This window comes from Peromyscus californicus, unplaced genomic scaffold (genome assembly GCF_007827085.1).
Source record: "Peromyscus californicus insignis strain IS unplaced genomic scaffold, ASM782708v3 Scaffold_5__1_contigs__length_169319896, whole genome shotgun sequence".
NCBI lineage: Eukaryota > Metazoa > Chordata > Mammalia > Rodentia > Cricetidae > Peromyscus > Peromyscus californicus.
Window position 1 is genome coordinate 19,325,231 of NW_026294573.1, and position 27,295 is coordinate 19,352,525.

Below are 27,295 nucleotides of genomic sequence, written 5' to 3' on the forward strand. Positions count from 1 at the left end.
TGGGGAGGAACGCTGCAGACATTCCTGCCAGCAATAAAAGCCACATGGCTTTTCCAGCGTCGCCCTTGGAACAGAAAAAAAATGCAGCCCTCTGCGGAAAGAAGGCAGCTATGGACTGTATGCATGGCATGCGATAAAAACAGGCGTTCCGAGGTGGGGAACAGTCAGGCTTTTATGCCTCCTCCATGACCACCGACAGTGGCAGGGCCCCGGCGGTCACCCTCACAGCCGCAGGCAGCACAGAGAACAGGGTTGGCCCCAGTGGAAGGCCTTTAGCTGCTAGGGAAGGGCCTCAGCTCCTCCACCTGGGCTGGGTCTCAGCTCCCTGGCTGTCTCTGAGGTGGTGCCAGCTCCCGAGGGTGTGACCCTTGTGGTGTCACCGGGCCCTGTTCTTAGGAAGGGCACACACTACGTTGAACGCATGTTCCGCCACAGCAACTTTGAAAGTTTTAGTACCTGTTGAACAAGGACCTGTATTTTTATTTTTCATGGGGTCCCCCAAGTCATGTTGCCATTCCTGGTCATAGACCGGTCAGGTACCCACCCCATGCCATGGCTTGGCATGCAGGGTGGAAGGGTGTCCTGAGCACACAATGCTTCTTTTGCTTAGCAAGTCAAAACAACTTGTGGAATGAACAGAGGCCCAAGGGCATCATATGCCAAGGAAGTCAAGATTTGAACTCCTAGACTTCAAAAGGAGGTGTGTTTCTTTGTGTGTAGGCACACACATATGCACATGGGGAGGCCCAAGGTTGACATCGGGAACCTTCCTTGATTACTTGGTTACTTATTCACTGAGGCAGGATCTCTAAACTGAAGCGAGAGCTCACCATACAGTTTGCCTGGATAGCCAGGTTGCTCTGGGGACCCCTGCCTCTGACTGGGCTGTCACACTCACCCAGCATTTCCATGAATGCTGGGGATCTGAACTTGGGTCCTCATGCTTGAACAGCAGGTACGTTATCCACCGAGTTCCCTCCTGAGCCCCAAAGCAAGTGCTCCTAACTGCTCTCCATTATTCTGCTGTGCTCCCTACTCAGGTGGCCACGCACAGTCAGGCTCCTCCCCTGTTATTACCAAATAATAGAAAGTACAAGATAAACAATAGGGAGAGTCTGGTTAGTGTGGACCCGGCCTGTGTCCACAGAGCTGGGCTGTGGAGGGGTTCTATGACAGTTTGTGACATTTATTAACCTCTGTGTGGGTCATTGGCCTGAGCCTGGATGTAGAACAGCTCCAGCAGCTGTTGGGTCCTATGGCCTGGCTTGAGCCTGAGGCTCCTAGACCTGGCTGTCTATGTGACTCCAGAGGAACCACTCTTGTGGTGCCACAGGTGAGTCAGAGCAGTCCCTTCCTTCCCTGGGCCTCGGGCTCTCTTTCAGGGACACAGTGGCTTGGCTGCAGCCTCATCCCTAAGACACCTAGAATTTACTCACCTACAGTAGGGCCGCTCATTTTCCATCCCATGGCTGGAGAAACTGAGAGCTAGGCAAGGTCACTGAATTACCCAGGTTGCACAGGGTCCTGGCAGGGCCCCGCCTCTGGCTCTGGGCACCATTCAAGTGGCTCCATTTGCTTTCATCCCATGTCCCTAGCCACACTGGCCTGTGAGGAACCTCGAGTGCCCAGTGTGGAAGTCCCAGCCAGACTTCCTGACAGGTGTTACCGGCCCCCACTGTGGTCTGCATGGCCCCATTTCACTGCAGAGACTTCCTCCTTACTGTGGCCTTAGGACTGAGGCAAGGTCTTTGGAAAGGGTTTACACCAAAGCTGTGTGCATCAGTGGCCAATGGACTGGCGTCTCGTAAAGCGGTGGGAAGCAGCCGAGGCTCTTTCTGCCCTCTCCTACCGTTCTGGAGAGCAGGTGCCATCTTGGAAGCAGAGCGATGAACACCTCACCAGCTCTGCGGTGTCTTGGTCTTGGAGTTGCTCTTTTTGGAGTGGGAGGAGTAAGTGACCCCGGCTCAGGCATTTCATTAGAACAGCATGAGTGGACGGAGACATTCTACACCTCCTTCCCCACCAGTGTTGACAGCATGTGCTTCCAGAGCAAGGGCCCCATCTCAGGGCCGTGCCACCACTGGGTAACAGGAGGGGAGAGCAGACGGTGGACCTGGTGGGCAGGTGGAGTGGGAAGAGATCCTTGCCCCACACCACATCTGAGCTTCACACCTCCCCCAGAGTGTCCCAGGGCCAGAGGAGCCCATCTGCCTCGTTCAAAGAAAGATGACTTTGCCTGGGAGGAGGACCCGCTCCCCCCATCTGCACCCTCCCCACCCCTGTACCTCCAGTCCGGGAGGGCAGATTATTAGCCTGGGCTGGACACTGGGTTCCTGCTTAGAGCGACACATTCCCCTCTCAGCTGCAGCTCCCTCACCTGAAAGAGGGGAACATTCTTGTGCTCAAAATGGAGTGCAAGGCTCTGGCACACCGGGGCTAGAGACCACAGCTCCTATAGCCGGTACCCCCATGAAGGGGAACCGCTGAACCCCTTGGTTAAGGCCCTGTGACACCCCTGGGGACCTTGGTGTGGGGAGACTGCCTTGAGAACCCCCCAAGTTGAGAGCAGGACCTTAGACAGTGAGTTCAGCTGTCAAGTGGGGCAAGAGGTTCCACCAGGCAGGGTCAGCTAACGGTTAACGTTTATTGAACAAATGAGAGAGACACTCCGGGGCTGCATTCTGACCCCGCTGAGTTCCAGCCTTGGAACCCCATCTCTGGTTCAGGCTGTGAGACAGGAGTTCCCTGAGGCTGATTGCTCACCCTTTGCATGGGGAGAACGAGTCTCCTTCTGAGGACTCTCCTCAGCCTCACTCCCTCAGGTCCCCCAGGGTTGGTCTGCACTTCTGCCAAGCTCTCACTCTCACAACCCTACACAGCCAGGCTGGTGAGATGGCTAAGCCTTCATGGTCTGAGTTCAATCTCCGGGGACCCACATGGTCGCAGGAGAGAACCAGTTCCTGCAAGTTGTCCTCTGAGCTCCAAATGTGAGCTGTGGCACATGTGCACCCCCATAAGTAAATAAATATAATAAAAATTAGTTTAGAAAGAGCACAGTATACACAGGGATCCCCCCCCCTCACCATGGAAGGTGCAAGGAGGGGTGTGGCTAGAGAGAGGCTCCTTGGGGTAGGGGTGGGGTCCGGTCATCACTTTAGTCATTTAAGCAGTTAAGTCTGAAGTGGGCACAGAGGCCTGCTTTGTCAATGTCCTTTCATCTTTCAACAAGACTCATACTTCATATACACTTCTTTACTTAAAACTTTACAATCATTTTTGTTGTTTGTTTTTGTTTTTTGAGACAGGGTTTCTCTGTGTAGCCCTGGCTACCCTGGAACTTGCTCTGTAGATACACCAGGCTGGCCTCGAACTCTCAAGAGATCCGTCTGCCTCTGCCTCCCAAGTGCTGGGATTAAAAGTTGTGCACCACCACTGCCTGGCTTACAATAAAATATTTTAAAGGTAAGCAAAATATTTTAAAAATTAAGCCGGCTGAGTTGAGTTGAGTCTGTCTTTAATCCCAGCACTCAGGAGGTAGGGGCAGGTGAGTCTTTGTGAGTTCAAGTGCAGCCTGGTCTACATAGAGAATTCCAGGATAGCCAGAGCTACATAATAGATCATGTTTCAAAAAAAATTTTTTTTAAACCAAAGTATAGTGCTGTATGCCTGTAATTCCAGTACTTGAAATACAGAGCAGGAAGATCAGGAGTTTAAGATTATCCTCTGCTATATACTGAGTTTGAGGCTAGCCTGGGTTACATGAGATCCTGTCAATAAATAAGTATATGGAAAAAGTCTTAAAAGGTTCTCTGTCTTCCAGACCTCTGGGAGAAAAAAAAAACAGATTAAAAAAGCTTACATTTAGGCACACACCTTTAATTACGGCACTCAGGAGGTAGAGGCAGGTGGATCTCTGTGAGTCCGAGGCCAGCCTGGTCTACATAGTGGGGTCCAGGCCACCTGGGGCTACATAGTCAGACCCTGTCTCAAAAACAACAACAGCAACAACTACAAAAACCCAGCTAACAAAATCTTACATTGCATCGCCATATGACTGGCCATGGTGCATCAACTGGGCCTGCTTACCCTTTGAGCTTTTGTTTCTGTATTTATATTGGTACCTGGGATTGAACCCAGGGCCTCCCACGTCCCAGGCAAGCGATGCTTCACTGAGCCACTGCCCCCAGCCCCAGCTGCGTCCCTTTATTCTTGGCCAAATCCCTGTTTCAACTACATTGCAAATCCACCACCTAGCTCCGACACAATCACCTGGTAGTTCTTGAAGCCATCTCATGGCAGCAGGCTCACTCATCGGCAGGCATCTCCTGGTACCCAGCAGGTGCCCAGTGCCCACTGAGCATGCTCCCTGGGGCCTCCTCCAATACCAACGCTCCAGGTCCCTGCCATGGTTCACTTCACAGGTGAGAGCGGGTTCAGCCTCCAGCCGGGGGCGTGGAGGAGTGCTCTGGGTGTTGACACTGTGTTGTTATGTGCAGCAGCTGCACCCCCACTTCCACCCATGACCCCACTTTCCTAACAGTATATGCCAGACATATTTTTGCAGGGTTCATGTACTTGGCTCAGCTGCCTTAGATGTTAGGCTCCTCCATTGTCACCCTCTTCTCACAGGAGGAAGCTGAGGTAAAGCTGGTGACTGGTCCAAGTTCACAACGACCCCCGAGAGTGTCAGAGCCAAGCACAGACTCTGGAGAGCAGGACAGACCAGTGGCCTTGGCTCCACAGGGGGCCCCAGGGATGGAAGGCCAGCAGGGGTGGATGGCAAGGACTGATCAGGAAGAGTCTCAGCTAAGCAGTCCTGCACACTGAGCGGCTGGCTGTCCTTCCTTCTCAGCCTGTCTGTGGTCCTTGGGGAGGGAGATGTTGAGGATGTCGGCAGCTGACCCTGGGCTGGAGTGGGCTCATAAACCCTGCCCCACTATCCTGGCCAGAGGCTCAGACAGGGGTGCTCTTTGTCATTTGTTGGGGAGTTTCTTACTGTTGAGAGTGTGGCATGCCCCTCTTTCACATGCTCACAAATGTCCTCAGGTCCAGGGTCTCTCTCCCAGCCCATCTCAGAAGCTCAGTCAGAGCCTTCAGCTTAAAGACCTGCTCTGTCCTCACCCCAACCTGGTCCCCAGGGCCAGGTTTACAGTCCTGGCCTGGAGAGTTGTAGAGATAAAGGAAAACAGAGATGAGGTGGGAGGTACCAAATTCCACATCCTCTTACATCAGGCACACGCAAAATGCTACGGGTGCTGGGGATGCGGCAAGGAAGGAGCCTGGCAGCTGGTAGGGAAGACAGAAGACTTTGCTGAAACAGATGGGAAGAGAGATTGGTGCTGAGGAATGGCCACTGATGCCTTAGAGCAGCCAGGGCCTTCTGGAAGAGGTGACCTGAGGGCTGGGGAGGATTAAAGAGCCAGCAGCTGGTAGCAGGGCTCATCCAGAAAACGGGCTTCCTTCCCCACAGGGTCCTGTCACCCTGTCTGCACATCCTCGTCTTTCTTCTGTTTCCCCACATTAGCCCTGAGAACGAACCAGAGGCAGCAGATTCAGCGAGGAAACTGAGGCTGAAGAGGGTAGCGATTCAGCCCAAGCCCGGTGTCTGCGGCTCTCCTGCAGGTCATAGGCTGCGCCTGGGAGCACCAGGGCTGGCGCTGGGCATGGTCCCCAGCGGAAGGCGCCCGGCCCTGATTGGAACAAGGTGGCGACGCCCCGCCGGCCGCATTGATCTCGCCCGGTGTTCCAGCCGCGGGGCGGGGCCGCGCTGGGCGCTCTGCCGGCTTTCCCAGGTGTGGGGACACCCCGGGGAAATGGCTTTTCATGTGGTTGTGGCAAAGCCTTGCCACCCAGCACGTGGGGGAGGCCGGGAAGTCGGGGGTTACGCTGGCAGTGGGGAGGGGGGTCTGGAGGCTGGAGACCCACAGCCAGCCAGCCACACCCTGGAGAGGGTCAGGAGAGGGGGCTTCCGGATACGGGAAGGCTGTGGGATATTGTGTTCCTTTACTGTCCTTCTATTCTCTGTGTGCCACATAGGTTTGGGACCCCCCACGCCCACCCCTCACTTACACATGGGGACCCTGCTGCTCCTCAAAGTTAAGGGATCTGCCCAAATCAGAGGTTCTTTGTCCTAGATCTGGACTGCGGATGCAGCTCAGTTGGTGAGAACATTGCCTAGCACCAGGAAGTCCTGAACTCAACTCTCCGAAGCACCCCAAAAAATTAGAGATGGTGGCGCAGGCTTATAATCTCAGCACAGGGGAGGTGGACCTGGAGGATCAGACGTTCGAGGCCATTCTTTGCTACCTGAGACCTTCCCTCAAAAAATACAAAAGACCCCAAGATCCCCAGGATCAGGTTTTAGATGTGAGACTCACAGTTGGTCCACACTGGGTTTGAACAGAATATCTCCGTGTCCATCGTGCTAGAGGCACAGGTCCGGAGAAGGGAGAGGGTGTGCTGAAGCGACAGGATGCTGAGTGGCCACATAGGAGACCGTGGAGGGCTATGACATGCTACTAACCTGAATGGGCAGTTTCCTTCTAATTAAAACAAAATTGTATTGCATTTATTTATTAGTGTGCATGCTCTGTCTGGCACGTATGGAGGTCAGAGGACAATGTGTAGGAGCTGGTTCTCTCCCTCCATTATATAGGTCTCAGGGATCGAACTCAGTCACCAGGCTTGGCAGCAAGCACCTTTACCCACTGAGCCATCTTGCCCACCCCAGCTTTGTTGTTGTTGTTTTTGTTGGTTTGTTTGTTTTTTAAAAACTTCTAAGTCAATTCCTCATGCTTCAGAGAACCCTCTCTCATCTGGGACTAGCTTTAAGAAGTCTGGCCCTTGATGTCAGTAAACACTGCTGGTCCCCTGGTGCTATGGCTGGGGCTTCTTTTAAATATGCTGTTCCCTACTTGTCATTGTGGTAGATACTACAGCTTCCTTCTTTCCTTCCTTCCTTCCTTCCTTCCTTCCTTCCTTCCTTCCTCCCTCCCTCCCTCCCTCCCTTCCTTCCTTTCTTTCTTTTTTTTTTCTTCGAGACAGGGTTTCTCTGTGTAGTTTTGGTGCCTGTCCTGGATCTCACTCTGTAGACCAGACTGGCTTTGAACTCACAGAGATCTGCCTGCCTCTGCCTCCCGAGTGCTGGGATTAAAGGCGTGTGCCACCACCGCTGCCTGGTTGATACTACAGCTTTCTATTAACCTGTAAAGTGAGTACACAGAGTGGATAGCGACTGGGGAGAATGGGCTGGTACTGGGGACAGGGGTGGAGGCAGTGGAGGACAAGGAGGGGCGGGGGTGTCACTGATCATCTGTTCCCTTCTGACTGGCCTCCGTGGGATTGTGTGTGGCTTGCAGCCTTCCATAGCTGTCTTGGTCTCTTTCTACACTGTCCCTCCATTGGCCCATCTGTCCACAGAGGTCTTCAACATGCTGGTCTCTCCTACTCCCTGCTGCAGGGCCCCCGCCTGTCCTCTGTCCGTCTGCATTAGTCAACTCAGTCCTGCCTGGTACTTCCTCCTTCTCTGAGCCCCTTTTGCCGGCAGAATCATAGTCCCAGGACATGATGTCCGTGTCCTTACCCCAAGATCAGGGATAGCCGGATGCTGTGACGGTAAAGGCTTGGAGACTACCCTGGGCTGCGCAGGTGGGTGGGGAGGAGATGATGAAGAGATCAGAGAGACATAGGGGACAGGCTGTAGGGACAGCAGAGAAGCTGGCATTGTGAAAAGACCTGACCTATCAGCACGGGATGGCAAAATGCATGGAGGCCAGGAGTAAAGGACATGGGTACCAGGGGCGGGGAGCAGGCCAGGACCCAGTGAAGGTGGTGGCGGCCCCACAGCATCAGAGTGCAGCTCCACCCTGCCCTGATCCTCACTTGGGATCTCCAGAGGTAGTATCGGTTTGTGTCACCGGGGTAGCGGACCTCCCTGGGTCCCGGCTCCTCTGTAGACATCAGTACCTCCGCAATGGTGCGTCTCGTGTCCCTGGCCGCTTTTCCCCAGAGAATGCTTGCTGCAGATGGACAAGAGCTTTACCTTGAATGGAATCTCCCGGGCAGAGCAGATGGAAGAGCTATAAACCTGGCCCCAGTACAGCCGTGCTTCCCTGTTTACCCTGGGTACCCCTCTGTGCCATCCCCTCATCTGAGGCAAGTCCTGGTTACAGGCCCGGAACTCAGCACATGCCTACCTAATGGTGGAGCGAGTGGATGGACGCTGTAGTCATCAGCCAACCTCCAGTGACCCCTCGGCTTCAGACCACTGGCAGGATAAAGTGTGATGAAAGAAGTAGCCTGGGAGATGGAGGCAGGAGGATTGTTGCAAGTTTGAGGCCAACCTAGTCCACAAGATGAATTCTAGGCCAGTCAGGGCTACATAGCAAGACCCTGTCTCAGAAATGAAAGAAAAACCAAACCCTCCTCATGCCAAGAGCGGTTCTGAGCTCTAATGCTCCACTAATCCAGTGATATCATTAACCCATTTTCCAAGGACAAAACCAAGGCCCAGGAGGTGACTCAGCCAGAGTGCTAGAGCTGGGCAATGCCAAATGCTCAGAGGAGCAGGGTGCTCCAGCTCTGTCTCCCTCCTCACCCTCTTCTCACAGCAGTCTTTGTCTGTTAGCCCATGGTGTCTTCATTTTCTGACTGCCAGACTCCTAATCATACACCAAAACCCCATCTTCATGCCCCGCTTTGTGAAGCTTTCTCCTACACTCCCCTGGCTCCCTATCCTGCTGTACTATAAGGACTTGCTGGTGTCTCTCTCCTTCCCAGGACTGTGATGCCCTGAGGACAGACATGGGTCACGTCCAGCTCTCTGGCCTGGTGGAGCTTTGCAGAATGGGCACATGAGTGAAGCCTGCCTTTCCCACTCTGGGCCTTGGTTTTAGAGTCCAGAGTCCACAAGAGGAGAGAAGAGGATCCTTCATCCCCTCGTCTCTTAAAACAAAACACATATTTTTCTGGGTATGAAAATAATACCTATTCATTAAGGAAAAATTGGAAAATAATAGAATTATGAAGAAGAAAATTAAAACCACCCCAAGCCTGCCACCCAGAACCGTTGCTGGCGTCTGCCCTTTGGCCGCTACTCTTCCTCTGTGTTGCTTTTTCTGCACCCCCCCACCCCCCACCCCCCGCTCCTTTGCATCTTCGTAGAATGCCGAGAACACACAACACACGCTCTTTGAAACAACCCGCCATACTGTGTGTTCCTGGTGTCACTGAGTTCCCTCCATGATGGTAGCAACCAGAGGCTGCTGAGCTGGGGGGCCCAGGTTGGACCACCATCGTGTTCCCTCGGGCCAACAGCCCAGCTGCCTGGGGTGTCACTGTGAGGGACACTCCTTGGATGGAGTCTGTCACATCCCTGACCCCACCGCCCTCAGGACAAATTCCGGGACAGGGATGGCTGAGACAGGAATGAGTGGCCTGCACACTAACCCTCCAGCTGTTCCTCCAGTGTCCCCTGCCAGAACCTCAAAGTCCCTGCCAGGCAGGAAGCTCTGAGCACAGTCCCTTCTCTTCCCAAGAAAAGCCCTTCCACACCCAAGGCCTCCCAGTTCCAGCCAAGGGTGAGAACACCCATTATCTGGTGCTCCATCCAAGCCACGTCCAAAGCCTGTCATCAGTCTCTGAGTCGTTCAGCTCCAAGTGGACAGTCATAGGTCACCCCAGTCTTAGGGTGCTGTGACCTCAGGCTGAACACACCTCATACTTTGAATAACCCACAAGCTGACCGACCAGGCACCAGATCCTGGAGCTCTGTGTTCTAGGAGGTGGGCGTGGTTGTCGACTGCCCTACCGAAGAAAAGACAGACAGAAGGTCCTAGAAACCCTGTGGCTGGGCCTCATCCACAGTGAATTCGCTGATTCTCCACCACAGGCTGCTGTCACAGGGAGCCGAGGGACCCGGGCCTTGTGGCCCGTGTGGCAGAGTTACTGCCGTGTGACACCCTCAGTTAGCTGTTGGCGGCCACAGTCCTATCCTTGCGAGGTGAAACTTTGGCCTGACAGTAGGCAGCCAGATCCTGCCTGGAGTGCCCCTCTCATGTGTCCTGGGACATTCTTCCACCTCACTGTCTCCATTGCAGAGCGGAGCGGGGCTCAGGTACCACGGAGGCCTTTCCAACGGCCTCATCCCTGCCATACTGAGAGGGTTGCTGACACCCCAAAATGAAGCTCTCACAATGCCTGGTGGTAGATGGGTTCTTTTTTAGGCTGCCTCACAGGAAGAAGGGGCCAAAAATGAACTCCGGGGTTGCCCAGGGCCCTGGGGACACTTCCCATTTGCATGGTCTTTCCCCACCGCCCCGAGAGCCCTGTGGATCCACCACTCCCGAGAGGCTTCCCAGCTCTGGCACAGGGGACTGTGACGGCGGGAAGGTCCCCGATGGGCCCCTGTGTGAGAGGCCCAAAGAGCTCAAAGCCCAGGAGGACGTCACCAGCCTCCTCGTACTTGCTCTTCAGAGTGGTCCCTTCACTGTCACAGCAGTGCTTAGACAGAGCTGGGGCCTCTAAGAGTGAGACATTTCCTGGTTAGAAAAGCAGGTCCCGTGCTGCCCTCCCCCCACATGGCTTCTCTGGACCTCCAGGTGGGGTTCCTATTGTGGTGAACTTGACTGAGGAAGTGAGTGTGTCTGTATGAGGCTGTGTGCACATACACCACACAGTCGGCAGGCACGGGGGGTCCAACGCCCAAGGCCCAGGGCCCAGGCGCGTACGGCATGAGGTAGCTCTGGGGTCGACTTTGGGTTGTTGTGTTGACCTCGTACAAAGGAGGGCCAGTTCCACATAGGAACGGGGTGCACCTTGGGGGCTGTGGGAGGATGGGAATGGCTGAGTTGTGCTGTCAGGGCCTGGGGCAGCTGGAGCTGGGGGATGCTTGCCGGGGGAATTGCCTTGCTTGGCCTCTCTTATTCATTGTCTGTTTAAACAATGGGGTTAATACGGAGCATTAATTGAGCTGCCATCCTACCCACCCTGGGACGCAAAACACCAGAGTACAGTGAGAAACTGGGAAATACAGAAAAATGAGTAAAAACGTCAAAGCTGGAGATCCCATCATTGGAGAGAATGGGTGTGTATGTGCGTGTGCGTGTTTGTGTGTGTGTGTGTGTGTGTGTGTGTGTGTGCGCTCACTTGTGCACATGGTGTGTATGTGGGGTGGGGTGGGGTAGGAGGGCATCCCAGGGACAAGGCTGGGCTCAGCAGAGCACCAGTGACCGAGCCTGTCACCAGGCTCTGTGTCCTTTGCAGGATCCCCGTGGCACTCGGCCTTCTCTCTGTTGACACCGACAGTCTGGCGGTGGGTGCTGCTCTCCCCTAGCGCGGAGATCAAAACCCAGTCAAAGGAGGTTGGGTGCTGCCCTCTGGGTGGAGGTGCTGGAGCTGAGACGAAATTTGGAATCTGGGGTTGGTGAACTTGAAAGTGAATCTACCTGAAGTCCTCCACTGGCCGCACTGCTCACAGATTCCACCCTTTGTGGTATATACCATGAACAGGACATTCATGTCCCTGACATGAAACCCCAGATGCCACAAACCAGGCCCCAACCATGATCTTAGCTTGGTTCCTTGTCTAGTGTCACTGTCCTCAGCCCTGGCCCTGGTCACTGACTGAGCTACAGTCCCACTACTCTTGTTCATCAAGGCCTCTTAGAAGCTTCCAGAAGTCCAGGACAAAAGTCTTTATCATCAGCCCCATTGTCCACACAGGCAGGGCAGGAAGGGTGTGGTACTTCCTGCCCCCCAGGTCTATTACTCCAGGCCAAGTCTCTGGGGCTCTGGGTGGCCTTGGGCCTGGCCAGGCTGGCAAGGTCACAGGGGCCACACTCAGAGCTTGGGATGTCCATGCCTGGTCTGTAAGGTCGTCTCAGGGACCCCACCATGGGCTCCCATGTTCCCACATCCTCACACTCGGCTCTCTCTTTCCTGCCTGAACCCCAGGCAGGAACCCCAGGCAGGGGCTTGGTGTGGACCTGGGGTTGATCGAGGTCTGAAGGATTCTGCAGGCCCTTCAGCTCTGGTTGAGTCCCCTCTCTCTTTCCTACTTCTGTCCTTGTGGAGATGATGGCCCAGTGCCTTCTGAGCATCCACAGCCAGGTTCCACGGCCTCATTCTCTGGGCCCCAGACCCATCCCTCTGGGGACACAACCAAACCAGAGCCATTATTAATGAGCTCTGCAAGAAAGCACAGAGCCGATTTTGCCCCCTACCCCTACATTCCTCTTCCTTTCTAGAGTTGTTTGGGACCACGTGACCTGTGCTCGTGGATGTGTGGTGGAAGGGAGGCTGTGGAGCCAAAGAGTGTTCCTTGACGTAGGGGTTAAACCCAGATTTCTGTTCAGCTGCCCTGTTGCAGTGAGGTGTGACTGCTCCCATGCAGGCTGCCTGGGTTTGAACCCAGGGTGGGTGATCTCAGGCATGTGCACCAACCTCTTTGGGCCTTAGCTTCTGCATTTGTTAAATGGGTTTCATACTAGCATCTGTGGGGCTCGTTGAGCAAAGGCAGGAAAACACCCAGTGCGTGAATCCTGTGACTATTTAAAAGTCGAATCATCATCATTCATATTTTCTAGAGAGTCAGTTTGCAACTGTCCTGGCAGGAATGAAGGTACTCTAAAGAGACACCCATGTCCCTTTCAGAAACAATGGTTTCCAAGGAACCAGAAGGTCCCCAGGAGTCTCAAACTGAGAGAAGGAAAAGGCTGAAGACTGGTGCCAGAGAAGAGATTCCCTCTGTCAGATTCCCAAAGTCAGATCTCCTTGCGGGAGAGACTAGAAGCCAGACCATGATGATGGGCAGGACCCAGACCATGATGGGCGGGTGATGGGCAGGACCCAGACCATGATGGGCGGGTGATGGGCAGGACCCAGACCATGATGGGCAGGTGATGGGCAGGACCCAGACCATGATGGGTGGGCGATGGGCAGGACAGACACTTGACCAGGACTGCTTAGCTGCCCACCTCTTATTCTCTATTTAAACCTAAACCTCATGTCAGGACCTGAAGATGGACTTTGGGGTCACTAGTTCTTTATTTGTTCTCCTTCCCAATGTGCCCCCCCCCATTTTACCCTTCTCTTTAATTGGCTGGGCCTGGTTGGTTGGAGCTGTCACAGCCCAGGCTTTGACCTTAACAACTTCAGGCCCACATTGTGGGTTTCTGAACTGCTGTACTTTCTCCTCTAACATACCCCTGTAAAGTCTCCCACAGTTAAATCATTCCCTGGCCCGGTGGTGCTGGTGACTGATGCAGACCTTGCGGCTTTCCCTGAAACAGCCTATCCCAAGGTGGTCTAGGGTGAACTTTCTAAAGGCCATATTCCCCAGCATATCAAAGGCTCTGAAAAGCCTGCAACACAGCCCTGTGTGATATAGCATCCCCAGTTGCTGGCTTTGAGCCCTCTGTCACTCTGTACAGCACCTGATACCTCTGCTGAGCACTCACGGGGCCACCCTACCATTTCCTGGTCTCTAGGAAACAGGACAGGAGTTATCGCTTAGAGGCACAGCAGCTCATGATGAGGAAAGAGTTGGTCCCCAGTCACAAACATCATCCAGAGTCCTCCTAAACCTCCTGCATTATCTGACTCAGCCCTGTATCAGCCAGCTCCCACCCCACAACGAGGCACTTTTGAACATCTCCGGTATTTTTCCTTTCTGCAATGTCTAATGCATTAAAAACAGGGTCACCAGGAGCTGATTTCCAAACCATAAAAGCACCATACGTGAGACCTCCCATGGTCCAAGAGAGAATGCCTGAAACAGTTGGGCATGCTTTTAGAAGAATAATTAAAATGAAATTAATAGGGGCTTGGAGAGATGTTTCAGTGGTTTTAAAAGCACTTGCTGCTTTTCCAGAGGACCCAAATTCTGTTCCCAGCACTCTGCCAGGCAGCTTGTAGCTGCCTGTCGCCAGCTCCAGAGCATCCAGGAGCACCTGTGATCGTGGGTACACACTTTCACACACAGACTCAGTTACACACCTGTGCACATCCTCAGAGACTCACACACCTACACATAACTAAAATAAATGATAAAAAGCAAATCTTTAAAATGAAGTTAACAGCCTGGCCTCGTGACACAAGCATCCCAGGTACTTGGGAGGGTGAAGGCAAAGGATCACAAATTCAAAGGACAGCCTGGGCTACACATGCAGACTGACATCACAAGGCCAACCTGGGCAACTTAAGACCCTGTTTTAAAATAAGGAGTGAAAAGGAGGCCGAGGCTGTAGCTCAGTGTAGCACGCCTGCCCAGCATGTATGTGGCACTGGGTTCGATTCTCAACCCTGCAACAACAAATAAATGAACGAATAAATAAATTAAAGATTAAACCTCTGGAGTCTTGTTGCTCCAGGCTATCTATTGCGTGTTCAGTGTTCGTATGTGACAGTGGTCACTGGGTGGGATGACTGGACACAGTGTTTCCTCCATCATGACAAGTCCCTTGAGACAAGATTCTTCTCATGGTATAGGCATGCTGACTGCTGACAGTCGTCCTAAGGCTCTGGGATACCCTCTGTGTGGCCTCACACATGGCAGGAAATCACCCCATGGAGCATTCTAGAAGGAAATACACCGAATGATGGTGGTTTTGTCTAGGGGTGGGAGCATCTAGCTTGCTTATAAATGCAGCAGATTCTGAAGGTGTTTGGCAACCTTAAATGCTGTGGGGTCGGGGGTCAGCTGGACATTTCCTGGGTGCTCTCACTGGCTCTGAAATCTTCAGGGTTTATTCTCACCACAGGCTTCATTCGTGTGTGTGAGTGTGTGTGTGTGTGTGTGTGTGTGTGTGTGTGTGTGTGTGTGTGTGTGTGTGCTTGCGCACTGTGCGCGGGAACATGTATGTTCATGTGTATACACTTGTATGTGCATGTGTGTGGAGGCCAGAAGCTGACACTGTGTTTTCAATCACCCTCCACCTCCGATTATCCCATCCAAGCACTAACCAGACCTGACCTCGCTTAACTTCTGGAATCAGATGAGATCGGGTGAGTCCAGGGAGGTACGGCAGGAAACCACCTTAGTTTCTGAGACAGGGTCTCCCAGTGAATCTGGAGCTTGCCATTTGGATTAAACCAGGAATTCCCCGTCTCTCCCTCCTCAGTGCTGGGATTACAGGTGTGCACCGCCATATCCAGCTTTCCTGTGGCGTCTGGGAATCCAGGCTTAGGTCTCACACTTGCATGACAGGCATCTTACCAACCAAGTATCCTCCCAGCCCCATTCACTCATTCATTATTCAGCTGGGGACAGCGGGGACCGCGAGGCTGGGTGACTGGCAGCGACAGGGAAGTGAAAGTAGCCAGGTTTGTTTTCAGGCCCAGGGTCCCTTAAAAGAAGGGCTCTGGCCCTGGCTTCATGCTCTGATGACGTCTGTTCTGAAATTTTGTTGTTGTTTTCTTTTTACTTTAAATTTATTTTAAAAGTGTGTGTGTGTGTGTGTGTGTGTGTGTGTGTGTGTGTGTGTGTGTGTGTATGTGTGTGTGTGTGTGTGTGTGTGTGTGTATGTGTGTGTGTGTGTAGAGGCTAGAGGTGCTGGATGCCCCAGAGCTGCAATTCCAGGTAAATGTAAATGCTGAGATTTGAACTTGGGTCCTCTGGAAAGAGCAGTATGTACTCTTAACCACTGAGCCATCTCTCCCCATTCTTGCTGTTTTGCGGTAGGGTCTTATGTAGTCCAGGCTAGCTTTGAAACCTTGATCTTCCTGCCTTTACTTCCAGAGTGTGGGATCACAGGCCTGTGCTACCATGAGTGGCTGACCTGAAATTTTTTTCTTATTCTCTCTCTCTTCCTGACTCTCTGTAGGTGTGTGTGTGTGTGTGTGTGTGTGTGTGTGTGTGTGTGTGTGTGTGTGTGCGTGTGCGTGTGCGTGTGCGTGTGCGTGTGCGTGTGCGTGTGTGTGTCGAGGACAACCTCGGTGGCCCTCAGTCACTTAGTTTGAGACAAGGTTTTGTTCTGCTGTGAGGCCAGGCTAGGTAGCCTGTGAGGCCCAGCATTTTCTTCCCTCCACTTCCACCATGCTGTAGAGGCTCTGGCCTTACAGATGTGCACAAATGCGCCAGGCTTTGTGGGTTCTGGGGATCCGAACCCAGATCCTTACGTGAGAGTCTGCAGCAGGTACTCCGTTACTGAGCAGTCTTCACATCCCTAGCCCAAAACACATAATGAACTTTGAACTTGTGTCCTGCGTCTTCATTTTGCACTGTGCCTTGAAAATACCACTACCTGCCCAGGTCCTTGGGGTGTCCCTGAGACAGGCCTCATTTTGGCTGATCTGAATCCCTGCCCTTGTCCCTGGCACAGTCTTTGTGTCAGAGAAGCAGTGTGCTTTGGCTATATGTTTGTGTGTCTAGAGACGGATAAAAATAGCGTTGTGAGTGGCTCGGGAGGCCTGTGGTCTCACCACACTCCTGCACACATGCACGTACGGGAACCTGTCTTCACTGTGTGCGTCGGCACTGGCCTATTTCACAGAGCTGCCTGTGTGCCGTGGGATGTGGGGCAGCCATCTCTGCCCAGCCTGCACTCTGCCTGGATTCCACCTGCCTTGAAGTCATGCCCGACTGTCTCTTCCCATGCTCCTCTCTTGTGTCCCCTCCACAGGACACACAAGGGCCCCATCTCCAGGAACTCCTCTGCATGATCCTTTTCATTTAGTCAACTCCCCATGTACCAACAGCATTCTCTGTTCCCCGGATCTGCCTATGGCAGATCCAGTTCAGACTCAACCTTCCTCAAGAACATTCTGGAAGTCTTTGAACAGGGCTGGGGACATTCAGGGAGAATGCTGAAGAGGTGGTGCATTTGAGCCTCAAGGAAGAGGAGACATGCTCCAGGTAGGCTTTGATATCACACAGACCTTGACATTTACCAGGCACCGACCTCTTGCTGAGCCTCAGTTTTGCCGACTGTAAAATGGTGATAGGAACAACAGTGTTGTCCACTGCATGGATTATTGTGGAGAACAGTGGAAATGAGACCTGACTGTACCAGGACCATCACAGCGCCTGGCACACAGGAAGTTGCCAACAGATGCAACTTCCGTCCCCTTCACTCTTTTCTTCTCCAGCTTTGCTTGGAGCAGGCCCCTCGACTCCCTGCGTCTGGGTGCGTTTTCACTTCAGCAGTGGACTGCATTGTAAACTCAGTGTGCTCATAAACATCTACAGAAGCACCGGGAGGCTGATTCAGGGCTGTAGGTGGCCTAAGTGGGGCTGTAGTGGGTCCTCAGGGTCCCAGAACTCCTTAACTGTGGGACTTGGGTGAGGACTGCCTCCATTCGGGGCCTCACTTCTCCCATCTATAAACTGGGTATATGTGTGTGTGTGTGTGTGTGTGTGTGTGTGTGTGTGTGTGTGTGTGTGTGTGTGGTGGATATCAGGCCCAGGAGGGCAAACACAGTCACCTGCTGTGTTCACTCTTGCAGGCTTACATGCAGTAGGTCAGTGGTTCTCAACCTGTGAGCCGTGACCCTTTTAGGAGTCATATATCAGATATCCTGCATATCAGATATTTATATTATGATTCAAAATTAGTTATGAAGTATCAACAAAATGATTTTATGGCTGGGGGTCCGCACAGTCTGGGGAACTATGTTAAAGGGCTGAAGCATTAGGAAGGCTGAGAAGTATTGCAGTAGATGCTCAATAAATGTCCACCAGAGGGGTCAGTAGTACTCACAATAGAGGAGAGAGAGATGCTGGGAAACCAGGCTGCCTTTCCCAGGGAGCTACCGGGCCCATGCATCAGACACAAGCATGGCCTCAGAATCAAGTGTGGCCTCCGATGTAAGCATGGCCTGAGCGTCTGCTGTATGCAAGGCCCCGCCTAAAACCCAGGGAGATCCTATCTCCACTACCCAACAGGCCAGAACTGAGGTGGTAAAGACAGATGTGGAGGGGAGAGACAGAGGGTGGGTATCCTTCAACCCCTGTTCCCAAGAGGGCAAAGCTCCTCTTCTTTGAAGAGACAAAACAGTTTTTCTTCCTACATCTGTAAGTATCACAGGCTCCATGTTGAGAGGTCTGAAAAGTGCGAGCATTGAGAGAATTTCCCATAAAGCCTCTGGGCCTCTCTGGCTCCACTCACTCCTGTGGCCTGAGCTACAGTTGGCATTTTATTTCCTTACTCTTTGCCTGAAGATGTCCTTGTCTGGCTTCATGTAGGGAACCCAGGCAGAGGGGTGTCAGGGTTTGCGGAAGGGCCCACCTGGAACTCTGCTCCCCACCTGCCCAGGACCTGCACCTCTTGCTAAGATACCCAGGATCTGGAGCACTGGTCACAACTCAGTAGGTCCTGAGGCCTCCAGGGCTGGGTGGGCAAGGCCAGCCGCTAAGGGAGACCTGGAGGAGGTCTTCAGAGGGGCAATTCTTGGGCAGCTACCTGCACTCCCCCAGGTGAGGTGGGTTTGGGGCACAGTGTGACACTAAGGAAGCTCTCCTCTCCTCTGCCCCTTGCCTTCATCTCCTTCCCCTTCAGGGTCTCCAAGGGCCTCCAACATTCGCTGCCCCTATTACTGGCCACTCAACAGAAGCGAAGGGGCCAGATGACCCACCGATGTGCAGGTGGGGGACAAGAAGAAACCCACTTACAGTCCCACAGCAGTGGCGCCCTGGTGGGGGTCAAGACTCCCGTGGACTCTTTGGACTCTCCACTGGAAGGTGTTTGGGTGGGTGGGGCTGACCATGGCAATCTCGAAAATCGTAACGTATGCGAATCTACCCTCTCCGCCCACACGTAAGTCTGAGCCTTGTGCCAAAAATGCCTTTCCCAGACTTAAAAGAAAACCCCAAAGAGGAACCTAAACCTCTGAGCTGCCAGCGCCCATAGGCTGGGAGAGCTCTGGCTTGGCGTTCAGAGAAAAACCAGCCAGCCTAGGGGAAGTGAAGGGGTCCGGAAACCTGCACAGAACAGCAGCGCCAGATCACCCTCCCTCAGTCACCATCCGTCAGGACTGTGTAGCGAGGGACACTGGACGTCACTTGGGAGCCCACACCCACTACTTGGAAGTCTCTTTGGATGCTTCAATAGTGAGGGTGACGACAGCAAGCACCCCAGTTCCTGGGAAAAGAGGCTCTTGCGAGGCAGTGGCCTTGAAGCTGGGTCTTGAGCAGAAGCAGGGCCCCTACTTTCTATCAGCTCAGAGTCACACTTTTTTTCTTTTCCACTGACTGGCAGAGGAAGAATACCTGTTCATGATACTTTCTGACATTGATGGAGGGCTTGACTGTGTCAGGCCTGGTATTAACCTCATCCTATCTCAAGGCCATGCAAACAGCCTCCGGTGGGTACTGTTAATTTTTCCCCTTTTTACAGAGGAAAGATAAGCACAAAGAGGTGGCATGCTTCTCTCCAGGATGCAGACCGAAGAAGTGGTAGGGCCTGGATATAGCTTAGGCATAAACAGCTGAACTTTGTGCTCTGTTCCCCTCCCCAGAGCTCCGTGTGCAGAGGGCCTTGTAGTCTTTCTGGGCTCCCTGCACAGCTCTTAACACTGAGAAAGAGGGAGCCGTATACTGGTGAACGTCAGCAAGCTGGAGGCTTTGGACAGGAGGCCAGCCTGTGTGGCATACACTCTGAGTCTGTGTGTTTCCTCTTTGAAATTCCTCTTGTTACCCCATTCTCCCCCCCTCTCTCTATATATATGCATATATATAATTTTTTTTTAAGACAGAGTCTTAAGTATCCCAAGCTGACTTTGAAACTCGACATTGTAGAGAGGAAGGATGATCTTGAACATCTCATTCTCTAAGAACTCATCTTCCTGCCTCCATCTCCCGACTGTTAAGAATTACAGGAACACTCTGCTTGCTGCTGTGCTGAGATCGGACCCAGGGCTTCATACACACTAAGCAAGCCATCTACCAATCGAGCCACGTCCCCAGTCCCAGCCCCCACTTATACAATTGCCGTTCATAGGGCCAACAGATTAACATGCTGGAGTGCCAGCTGCCAAGCAGCTTCACACCATGCCTGAGCCCTGAACTAAGGGCAGCGTGGGCAGTGACTCCTGGGTGTCGAAAAAACAAAGCTGCTTCTCCTGGAGCTGACTTGGAGGGGCAGTCTCTTTCTGCCCACTCCACCTTTCTCTGGACTGACTTGTTATTCACGTGATGTTCCCGGTTCTCGTCCTGACTTCTGCAGGTGAGACCAAGTCGGTCCTGCCCTCATCTCCCCACTCCACCGTGAGGAGTGCCCAGGGCTCCACACTCCCCAGAGCTGCTGTTTCAAGGCCTGTGATGGGGCCCAGATATGGATTCCAGGCACTGAAGGCCTTCCTTTCCCTTTTTTCCTTTTTTTCCTCCCTCCCTTCTCTGGAAATGATTCAGGAAGTCCTGAAGCTGGCTCTGGAACTGAGGCTCAGAGCTCAAGTTCCCGGTCTGTTGCAGATGATCTCGGAATGACCCCTGGCAGGGTGGGTGATGGAGGTGAAGGCTGGGCTGAGAATGTAGCTCAATAGTAGCACACTTGCCTAGAATGCCCAGGGCTCTGGGTCTGATCCCCAGTAACACACACACACACACACACACACACACACACACACACACACACACGGTATGACTCACCAACCACTGGTAGTAGCTACAGGTCTGCAGATGGCACAAAACCAGACATGTAGATCAATCAGTTAGAACAGAGGAGCATATGTAACGCACACAGCTACGGCCACCTGACTTTTGATGAGCATGTCAAAAATGCACATTGTTGTAAAGACAGCATCTCCAACAAACAATTCCAGGAAGACTGGGTACCCACAGGACGAAGACCAAAGAAAGATTTGTTCCTCCCACTCTTCAGGGAAAGAACTCCAAATAGGTCAAAGATATTTAGTTTTTAGGGTTTGCTTATTTATATGTGTGTAAGTGTTTGCCTGCAGGGACGTATGTGCACCTCATTCGTGCTGTGCCTGTAGAGGTCAGAAGAGGGCATTGGATGCCCTAGAATTGGAGTTTTAGATGATTGTGAGTCACCATGTGGGTTCTTGGAATCGAGGCTGGGTCCTCTGGAAGGGCAGCCAGTGCTCTTAACCTCTGAGCCATCTCTGCAGCCTTGGGTCAAAGATCTTACTGTCAGATCTGAGACTCTGACATTGTCGGAAGAAAAAGCAAAGAAAACCCTTCCATACATAGATATAGGGAGACCTTCCCAAGTTGGACTCTCATTGGGGCAGTTCAGGCCAACAATTGACAAACAGGACCTCATAGAATTAGATCAGTCGAAGCAACAGCTTACAGAATGGCAGAAATCCTTTGCTTGCTATGTACCTGACAGATTAGTGTCTGGAATATAAAAAGGAACTAAAAACAAACAAACAAAACCAATAACAAGAACTCAAACGACCCAGTCAATAAAGAGGCTAAGGAGATGAACAGACAGTACTCCAAAGAAGAAATACAAATGGGTAATCGGCCTTTCAAAAACCAGCTTCCCCAACACGAGAGAATCAAAACCACACCGGGAGTCCATCTCATCCCAGTCAGAGTGGCGGTCATCAAGAAAACAAGAAGAGACCTTGGCGAGGCAAAAGGGGGCCCTTCTCCACTGCCAGCGGGAGTGGGAGCTAATCCTGCCACAGTGGAAGTCAGTTAGAGGTTTCTCAGGAACCTAGAAATAGCTGGGTGTGGTGGCTCACACCTTCACTCCCAGGACTTGGGAGGCAGAAGCAGGCAGCTATCTTCAATTTGAGGCCAGCCCCATCTACATAGTGAGTTCCAGGTCAGTCATGGCTGTATAATGAGACCCTGTCTCATACAACAAATGAACAACCCTAGAATTTCCACATGATCCAGCTATACTACTCCTGGGTAGTCACTCAAAGGGCTCCCAGCTCAGCAATAGAGGACTATGTAAGGAAATGTGTATGTGTGTGCATATGGTGGATCTATCTATCTATTATCTATCTATCTATCTATCTATCTATCTATCATCTATCTATCTATCTATCTATCTATCTATCTATCTATCTATGGTGGAATTTTTGCATTCATAAATAATGAAGTCATGTCATGTGCAGGAAAATTGAGTAGCCACAGATAATCACATTGAGCAAATTAAGTCAGCTTCAGAAAGAAGTTTTCTACCATTTGTGGGTCCTAGATTTCATACAGACACCTAAAATCCTGTATGCATATATAACAAGAAAGTAGATGTGACTGTGTCACGGGACAAAGGACTAAATGGAGGGGAAGGGACAAGTCACAAGAGGGTAGGGAGCCGAGGAGGAGAATGCTCCCCATATAACATGTACATTCATCAATTTAAAAAACTGAATTAATTTAGGAAACTTTGAAATCTTTTAAAAGTTAAAAAAGATGGCAGGTCCCTAGGAGACGGGATTAAGACACGGCGCTCTGGATGCCATACCGAACCCCAAGTTCAGGGCTGTCTCCCCACCCCTCAGAAGCCCAGGTCTGCCTGACTCTAGACTTTCTTTTCAGTCATTGCTCTCTTCTGGTCTCCCAGAGTCTTCTGGAAGGTCATGTTTTCAGGCCCCTCCCCTTCAGGTAACCAAGCAAGCCTCAGCTTTGATGTGGCCACCTCAAGGCGCTGCCGTCAATGGGCCCACTATCTGACCTGCAGGGCCACCAGGGGCCGCCGGTTGGCTGTAGTGGGTGCGGATGAGGCCTGGACACACAGTCCCACTGTGTGGGGCCGGTTCACACCCACCCAGACCCTGTGGGCAGTGGGGGGCTCCTAGGAACTCCTTTCCAGCCTGGGGGCGGGGTGAGACAGACAGGGTGGTTTGGGGAGATGATGTTTGCAGGGCGGCCTCAGGAGCCGCCATCAAAGAGCCCTGGTAGACGAGGCGCCATAATGGGCGGGGAAAGACAGATGGTCACTCATCTCCCGCCAGGGTCAGTGGAGGAGGAGGCCACAGGGTCATCTACTCAGGGTGACCAACCTCGATGGCAGCTTGTGACTGGGGGACCTTCCTGTTGCTAGCCACAACCTGAAGCTTAGGAAAGGACATAGTTCTCTCTCCTTCCTCCCTATCCAGTGACATCCAAATCAGGTGATTTAGGCTAGACATACCCGGAGCCATGTTGTCAGGCCCCTGCCATCAACAGGTACGCCCCGTGCCTGAGAGTCCAGTTCCCATTTCTCCCAGATGTCTGGGAGGTAAGGTCTGAGCGGCCCCGCTGACCCCAGCCTCTGCTAAGAGAACAGAGGCTAAACGTTCAAACGCCTGGCCTGTGCAGGGGGTCCTGTGTGCATGGCTGTCCCCAGGACCACCAGGGCATCTTCCTGCAATCCCGTCCTTGGGATCTTGAGATCTCCGGATCTCACTCTGTTATCTTCTCCTTGGTCACCTCCTTACCCTTTAAAACTTGGTACCGTCAACTCCACATTTCCCATCTTAGTCACACGTCACATCCCTGCCCAGGCTGTGCCCATCTCTTACTCTACCAGCGTTTGCTCCCAGGATGGAGACTCTCACCCCACCCTCTTGAACCAGCTCCCGGCAGGCGGCCAGCCTGTGACATGGGTAGAGCAGTGGCCCTAGCCCCAGGAGACTGGCGCTGCTACAGTCTCCTGCAGAAGGGGAAGTTGAGGCACAGGGAGGTGAAGAGACTTGCCTGTGTTAGGTAGGAACAGGCAGCACACAGGCATGCGTCCGAGTTTACCTCCAGAACCGGAGCCTGGCGAGCTTTTGTGGAATGGCTGACTTAGCAAGTCAAAGCTATCGCTGTACAGCGCACCCCTAAATCTGCATGCAGGTAGCACAGCCCAGTTCCTCAAATGCCCCCCAAAAGACCTCTCCCCCTCTGTCTTGGGGAGTGAGACTCTGCTGGTGAAGGAGCAATGTTGGGTGCTGCGGGGGAGGGGAGGGAGACCTGCTGGTTAGAGGCTCCTTGGTGCCAAGGAGGGCCTCAGGTAGACTTAGGGTGATGTTGCCAGCCCCCAACAGAGCTAAAGATGCCCTCTTGGGTCCTTCATCCTCTCCTTGGCCTTTGCTGCAGGGTGGGGTCCTTTCCTTGCCCCCTTTCCTCCCAGGAAAAGCCAGGGATATACTGGGCCCAGCGAAGGACCTGGTTCAAGGGAAGAACTGAGAAAGCATGAAGGGTGGGCTGGGCAGCTTCTGGAAGGTTCTACACAAGCCCTGACTGAGGAGGCCCAATTGTCTGTCCCCTGTTGCTTCCAGAGGCCCCAGATGTCTGTTGAGCACTGACGCCCAGGGGCAAGGCATGGAAACACAGATGCCAGTAAAAACATAGACGGAGCTATTCTCTTCTGGTCTATGGGGACTCCGAGTCGGCAGAGCATCAAGACAGTGCAGAGGACCCACCCTGGGTTGGGGCAGGGACAGACAGGGATTGGAGGCAGCCTGAGGAAGATCAACGCTAACAGACACGTTCCCTTTTACTAATGAAACAACGGCACTCAGAGATGTCAAGCGGCTTGCTTGGAGTCACACAGCACGTGGACATTGGAGGCAGGGAGCGGACTGGGCCTTCTGCAGCACCGCCCAAGTCAGCTTTCATGACTCTTCAGACCTAGACTCAACGCATGTTGATTCCACAGTCTGAGACGGGAATCTGGAACACGGCATTTTCAAGGGCTCTAGGAGAGTGGCTGAGGGTCTTGCTGAGGCAGTGAGGAGGGTCAGCATTTGGGGAGGGCAGGGCAGGGCAAATGGACACTGTAAGAGAACAAAGATAGGGTTGCCATCTGTGACTCCCACAGGTGGATCCCGAGGGTCAGAGTGTGAGAACACAGCAACTCTAGGGTTCTTGACCTGAGCAGAAATCCAGGGGGTCCATGAACCCGGCTGGAAATAATGAATTTTCCCTTCTGTTAGCAACCTTGAAACAAAATTTAGCATCTTTTTCCACCATGATGGTGTCACCAATGGAAACCACAAATTGTTTTCGATCTCAAGAAGGTGGTGGCAGATGACCCATCACAATCTGTCGTCAGCACTTGTCACCCAGAGTTCCGCTGGGTTTGAACGAACACGGAAAGCAGCTGTCACTCAATGTCTCCAGAGAGGTCCGAGGTCACAGTCCGCAAACGGGCCTTTATGTCTTGGAAACTGTTTTCCTTGCTCTGGGGCCCTCCCAAAGTCCTTTGGATTTTGTTTTATGTCTTTAATAGTGCGATTTGAGAAGTCACAGGCTTCCTGAGGGTCCAGGATGGTGTGTGGCTACAAGGGGACCTTGAGGCTGGAGCTGTGAGGGCTCTGGATTAAGGAGCTGAGCCCAAGCGGGCAGGTTTAAAGGAGAGAGATGAGACAAGGGCAGGGTATATTCCTCTTGGGGTCTCCGAGCTGCCCGGTGACCCCGATACCTTCCACCCTGCTGACCAGGGACCAGCCGCTGGGTCCAGTGACCTCTCTCCTTTCCCCATGTGTCGGGACAGAGCTGCTGCAGTCTGCTCTCTGTCCTCCCGCCTCCAACAGCCACATCTAGGGCTTTGTGTCAGGAGTTCATCTAAGGCAGCCGGCGCTAGCCCTGTCTTCTAAGGTTTCTTTGTTTTAAGCTCAACGTCTCCATCTTGCTCAGGGAGGGAGAAATACGGACTACAAAGATCTAGCAACTGGTTTTTATAAATTCTTATTTTCTTGCCCAGTGGCTGCCTTTAATTAACACCGAAGACTACAAAGGGTGCCTAGGACAACAGCGGTGGCGGCAAGGGACGGCACCCGGGGCCACCATTTATCACCAGCCACAGTTTGGAGGGAGCGTCCCTTCTCCCGTGGGTCAATCACCATCTGAGCACACAGCCTGCCTTGGCCTCCCCAGGTCACCAGGAAAGAGATACGCCGTACTCGTCGGCAAATTCTTATCACACAGACCCGCAAGTGTCCAGGTCCTCTGGAACCCAATGCTGTGGTCACAGCTAGCCGGAGCTGGGCAGGCAGACCTCTATGTCTCATTTGGCCACCTCGACTCAAAAAAGGCAACGTCTCCCAACCCTAGAATTCTAGAACATTCTGCCCCTCTTCAGCAGAGAAGCTAGTCCCTTAAGCAGCCCAGAAGTATTGCCCCACGCACAGCTCAGATAACAGAACGCCAAAGCTAGAGGGGACACCATCGGGAGCAGAGAGGTAAAGTGACCCATATCAGGTCACTCATCAAGGTTGGTACAGCCTGGGGCTGAAGTTCGGGGACCGCAGTCTCCTGGTCTCAGGTGCTACAGCCCCATAGGTTACTGCAAAGAAGCAGGAAAGTGGCCGAGGTGTGTGAAGCCAGGGTACCTCAAAGGCCAGAGGCAGGGCTTGTCTTCCCGGGATTCAGCCTAAGTCAGAGGCTCCACATCAGATACCCTGGCCCCTATCCTTGCTGAGGGACACACCCCAGAACTCTGGGTCCTTCTGGGCCATGAATAGAGACAGAAGGCACCCCCAAAACACCTTTGTTTGTGACCAAGCCTTTAGACCTTCCAGGGACAGGGTCCCCCACAGTATCCTCCAATGCTGAGCAGATTTTCGGAGAGGCCTGTGGCTCCTTTCTCCTCCCTCTGCCCTCACTGTTCAGAGTACACAGAGAATGCCGAGGACAGTCCTCAAGATCTGTGGATCCAGGCACAGCCCTGGCCCTGCTTGCCTCCCATGGCCCTCCTGGACACATCTGACCTTAGTCCATCTGAGCTCTGATCTGGGCAGACAGGCCCCAGTGCCCTGTGGGGGAGGCAGGAAGCAGAGGGCCACAGTTTCACCTTGTCCTCTCCATCCCAGGACCCTCTGAGGTCTAGCCTTTGAGGTCTATAGGGAGTCATTGCCCCTGTTGCACACTCCACCAGCGGAGAATCGAAGTCACACAGTGATGCTCATGCCAGGAGACCACGGAGGCCACCAATCACTCTCCCCACTTAGCTTCTCAGAAGCTAGCTTGTGGTGGCCAGAGCCGTGGGCTGGAGGGTCATGGTCTGAGGCCGTCACAACTCCCCACCCGGGAGAGCCAAGCAGAGTCCCACCGTTGGTACTCACCTCGTATGAAGGTCGGTGTATAGTTGGGGAAGGAGTCGAAGATGCTGTTGGAGGCCATACCCCACACTGACAGAGGCAAGGACGCGGCCTCGGGGGGTTGGGTTGGGGCCCGCTTGGTTGGCTGCTGTTTTGTTATATATATATTTTTTTCAAGCTGCTTTTGAAAATAAAAGGGGGAGGTGTTGCTTTTTCGTTTGTTTTTTTGGTTTGGTTTCTTTTTTTTCCTCCCCCTGCTGCTACGAAAAAGAAAAAGAAGAAAAAAAAGAAAGAAAAAAAAGGAAAGAACGCGAGAGTATCTGTGGGCGAGAGAGAAGAAAATCTCCAAGGAAAGAAAGTTTCGGTTTGTACC

The 27,295-nt window shown here is 52.8% G+C and overlaps 1 protein-coding gene across 1 annotated transcript in view; it reads right to left on the minus strand.

Annotated features, from left to right (window-relative positions):
- Positions 1-27,004, minus strand: part of Runx3 (RUNX family transcription factor 3) — a 58,240-nt gene extending 31,236 nt beyond the window's left edge. The window contains exon 1 of the mRNA XM_052717569.1: positions 26,947-27,004. Within this exon, the coding sequence (XP_052573529.1) occupies positions 26,947-27,004 (58 nt within the window). The remainder of the gene's footprint in view (positions 1-26,946) is intronic.
- Between the last annotated feature and the right edge of the window lie 291 nt (positions 27,005-27,295).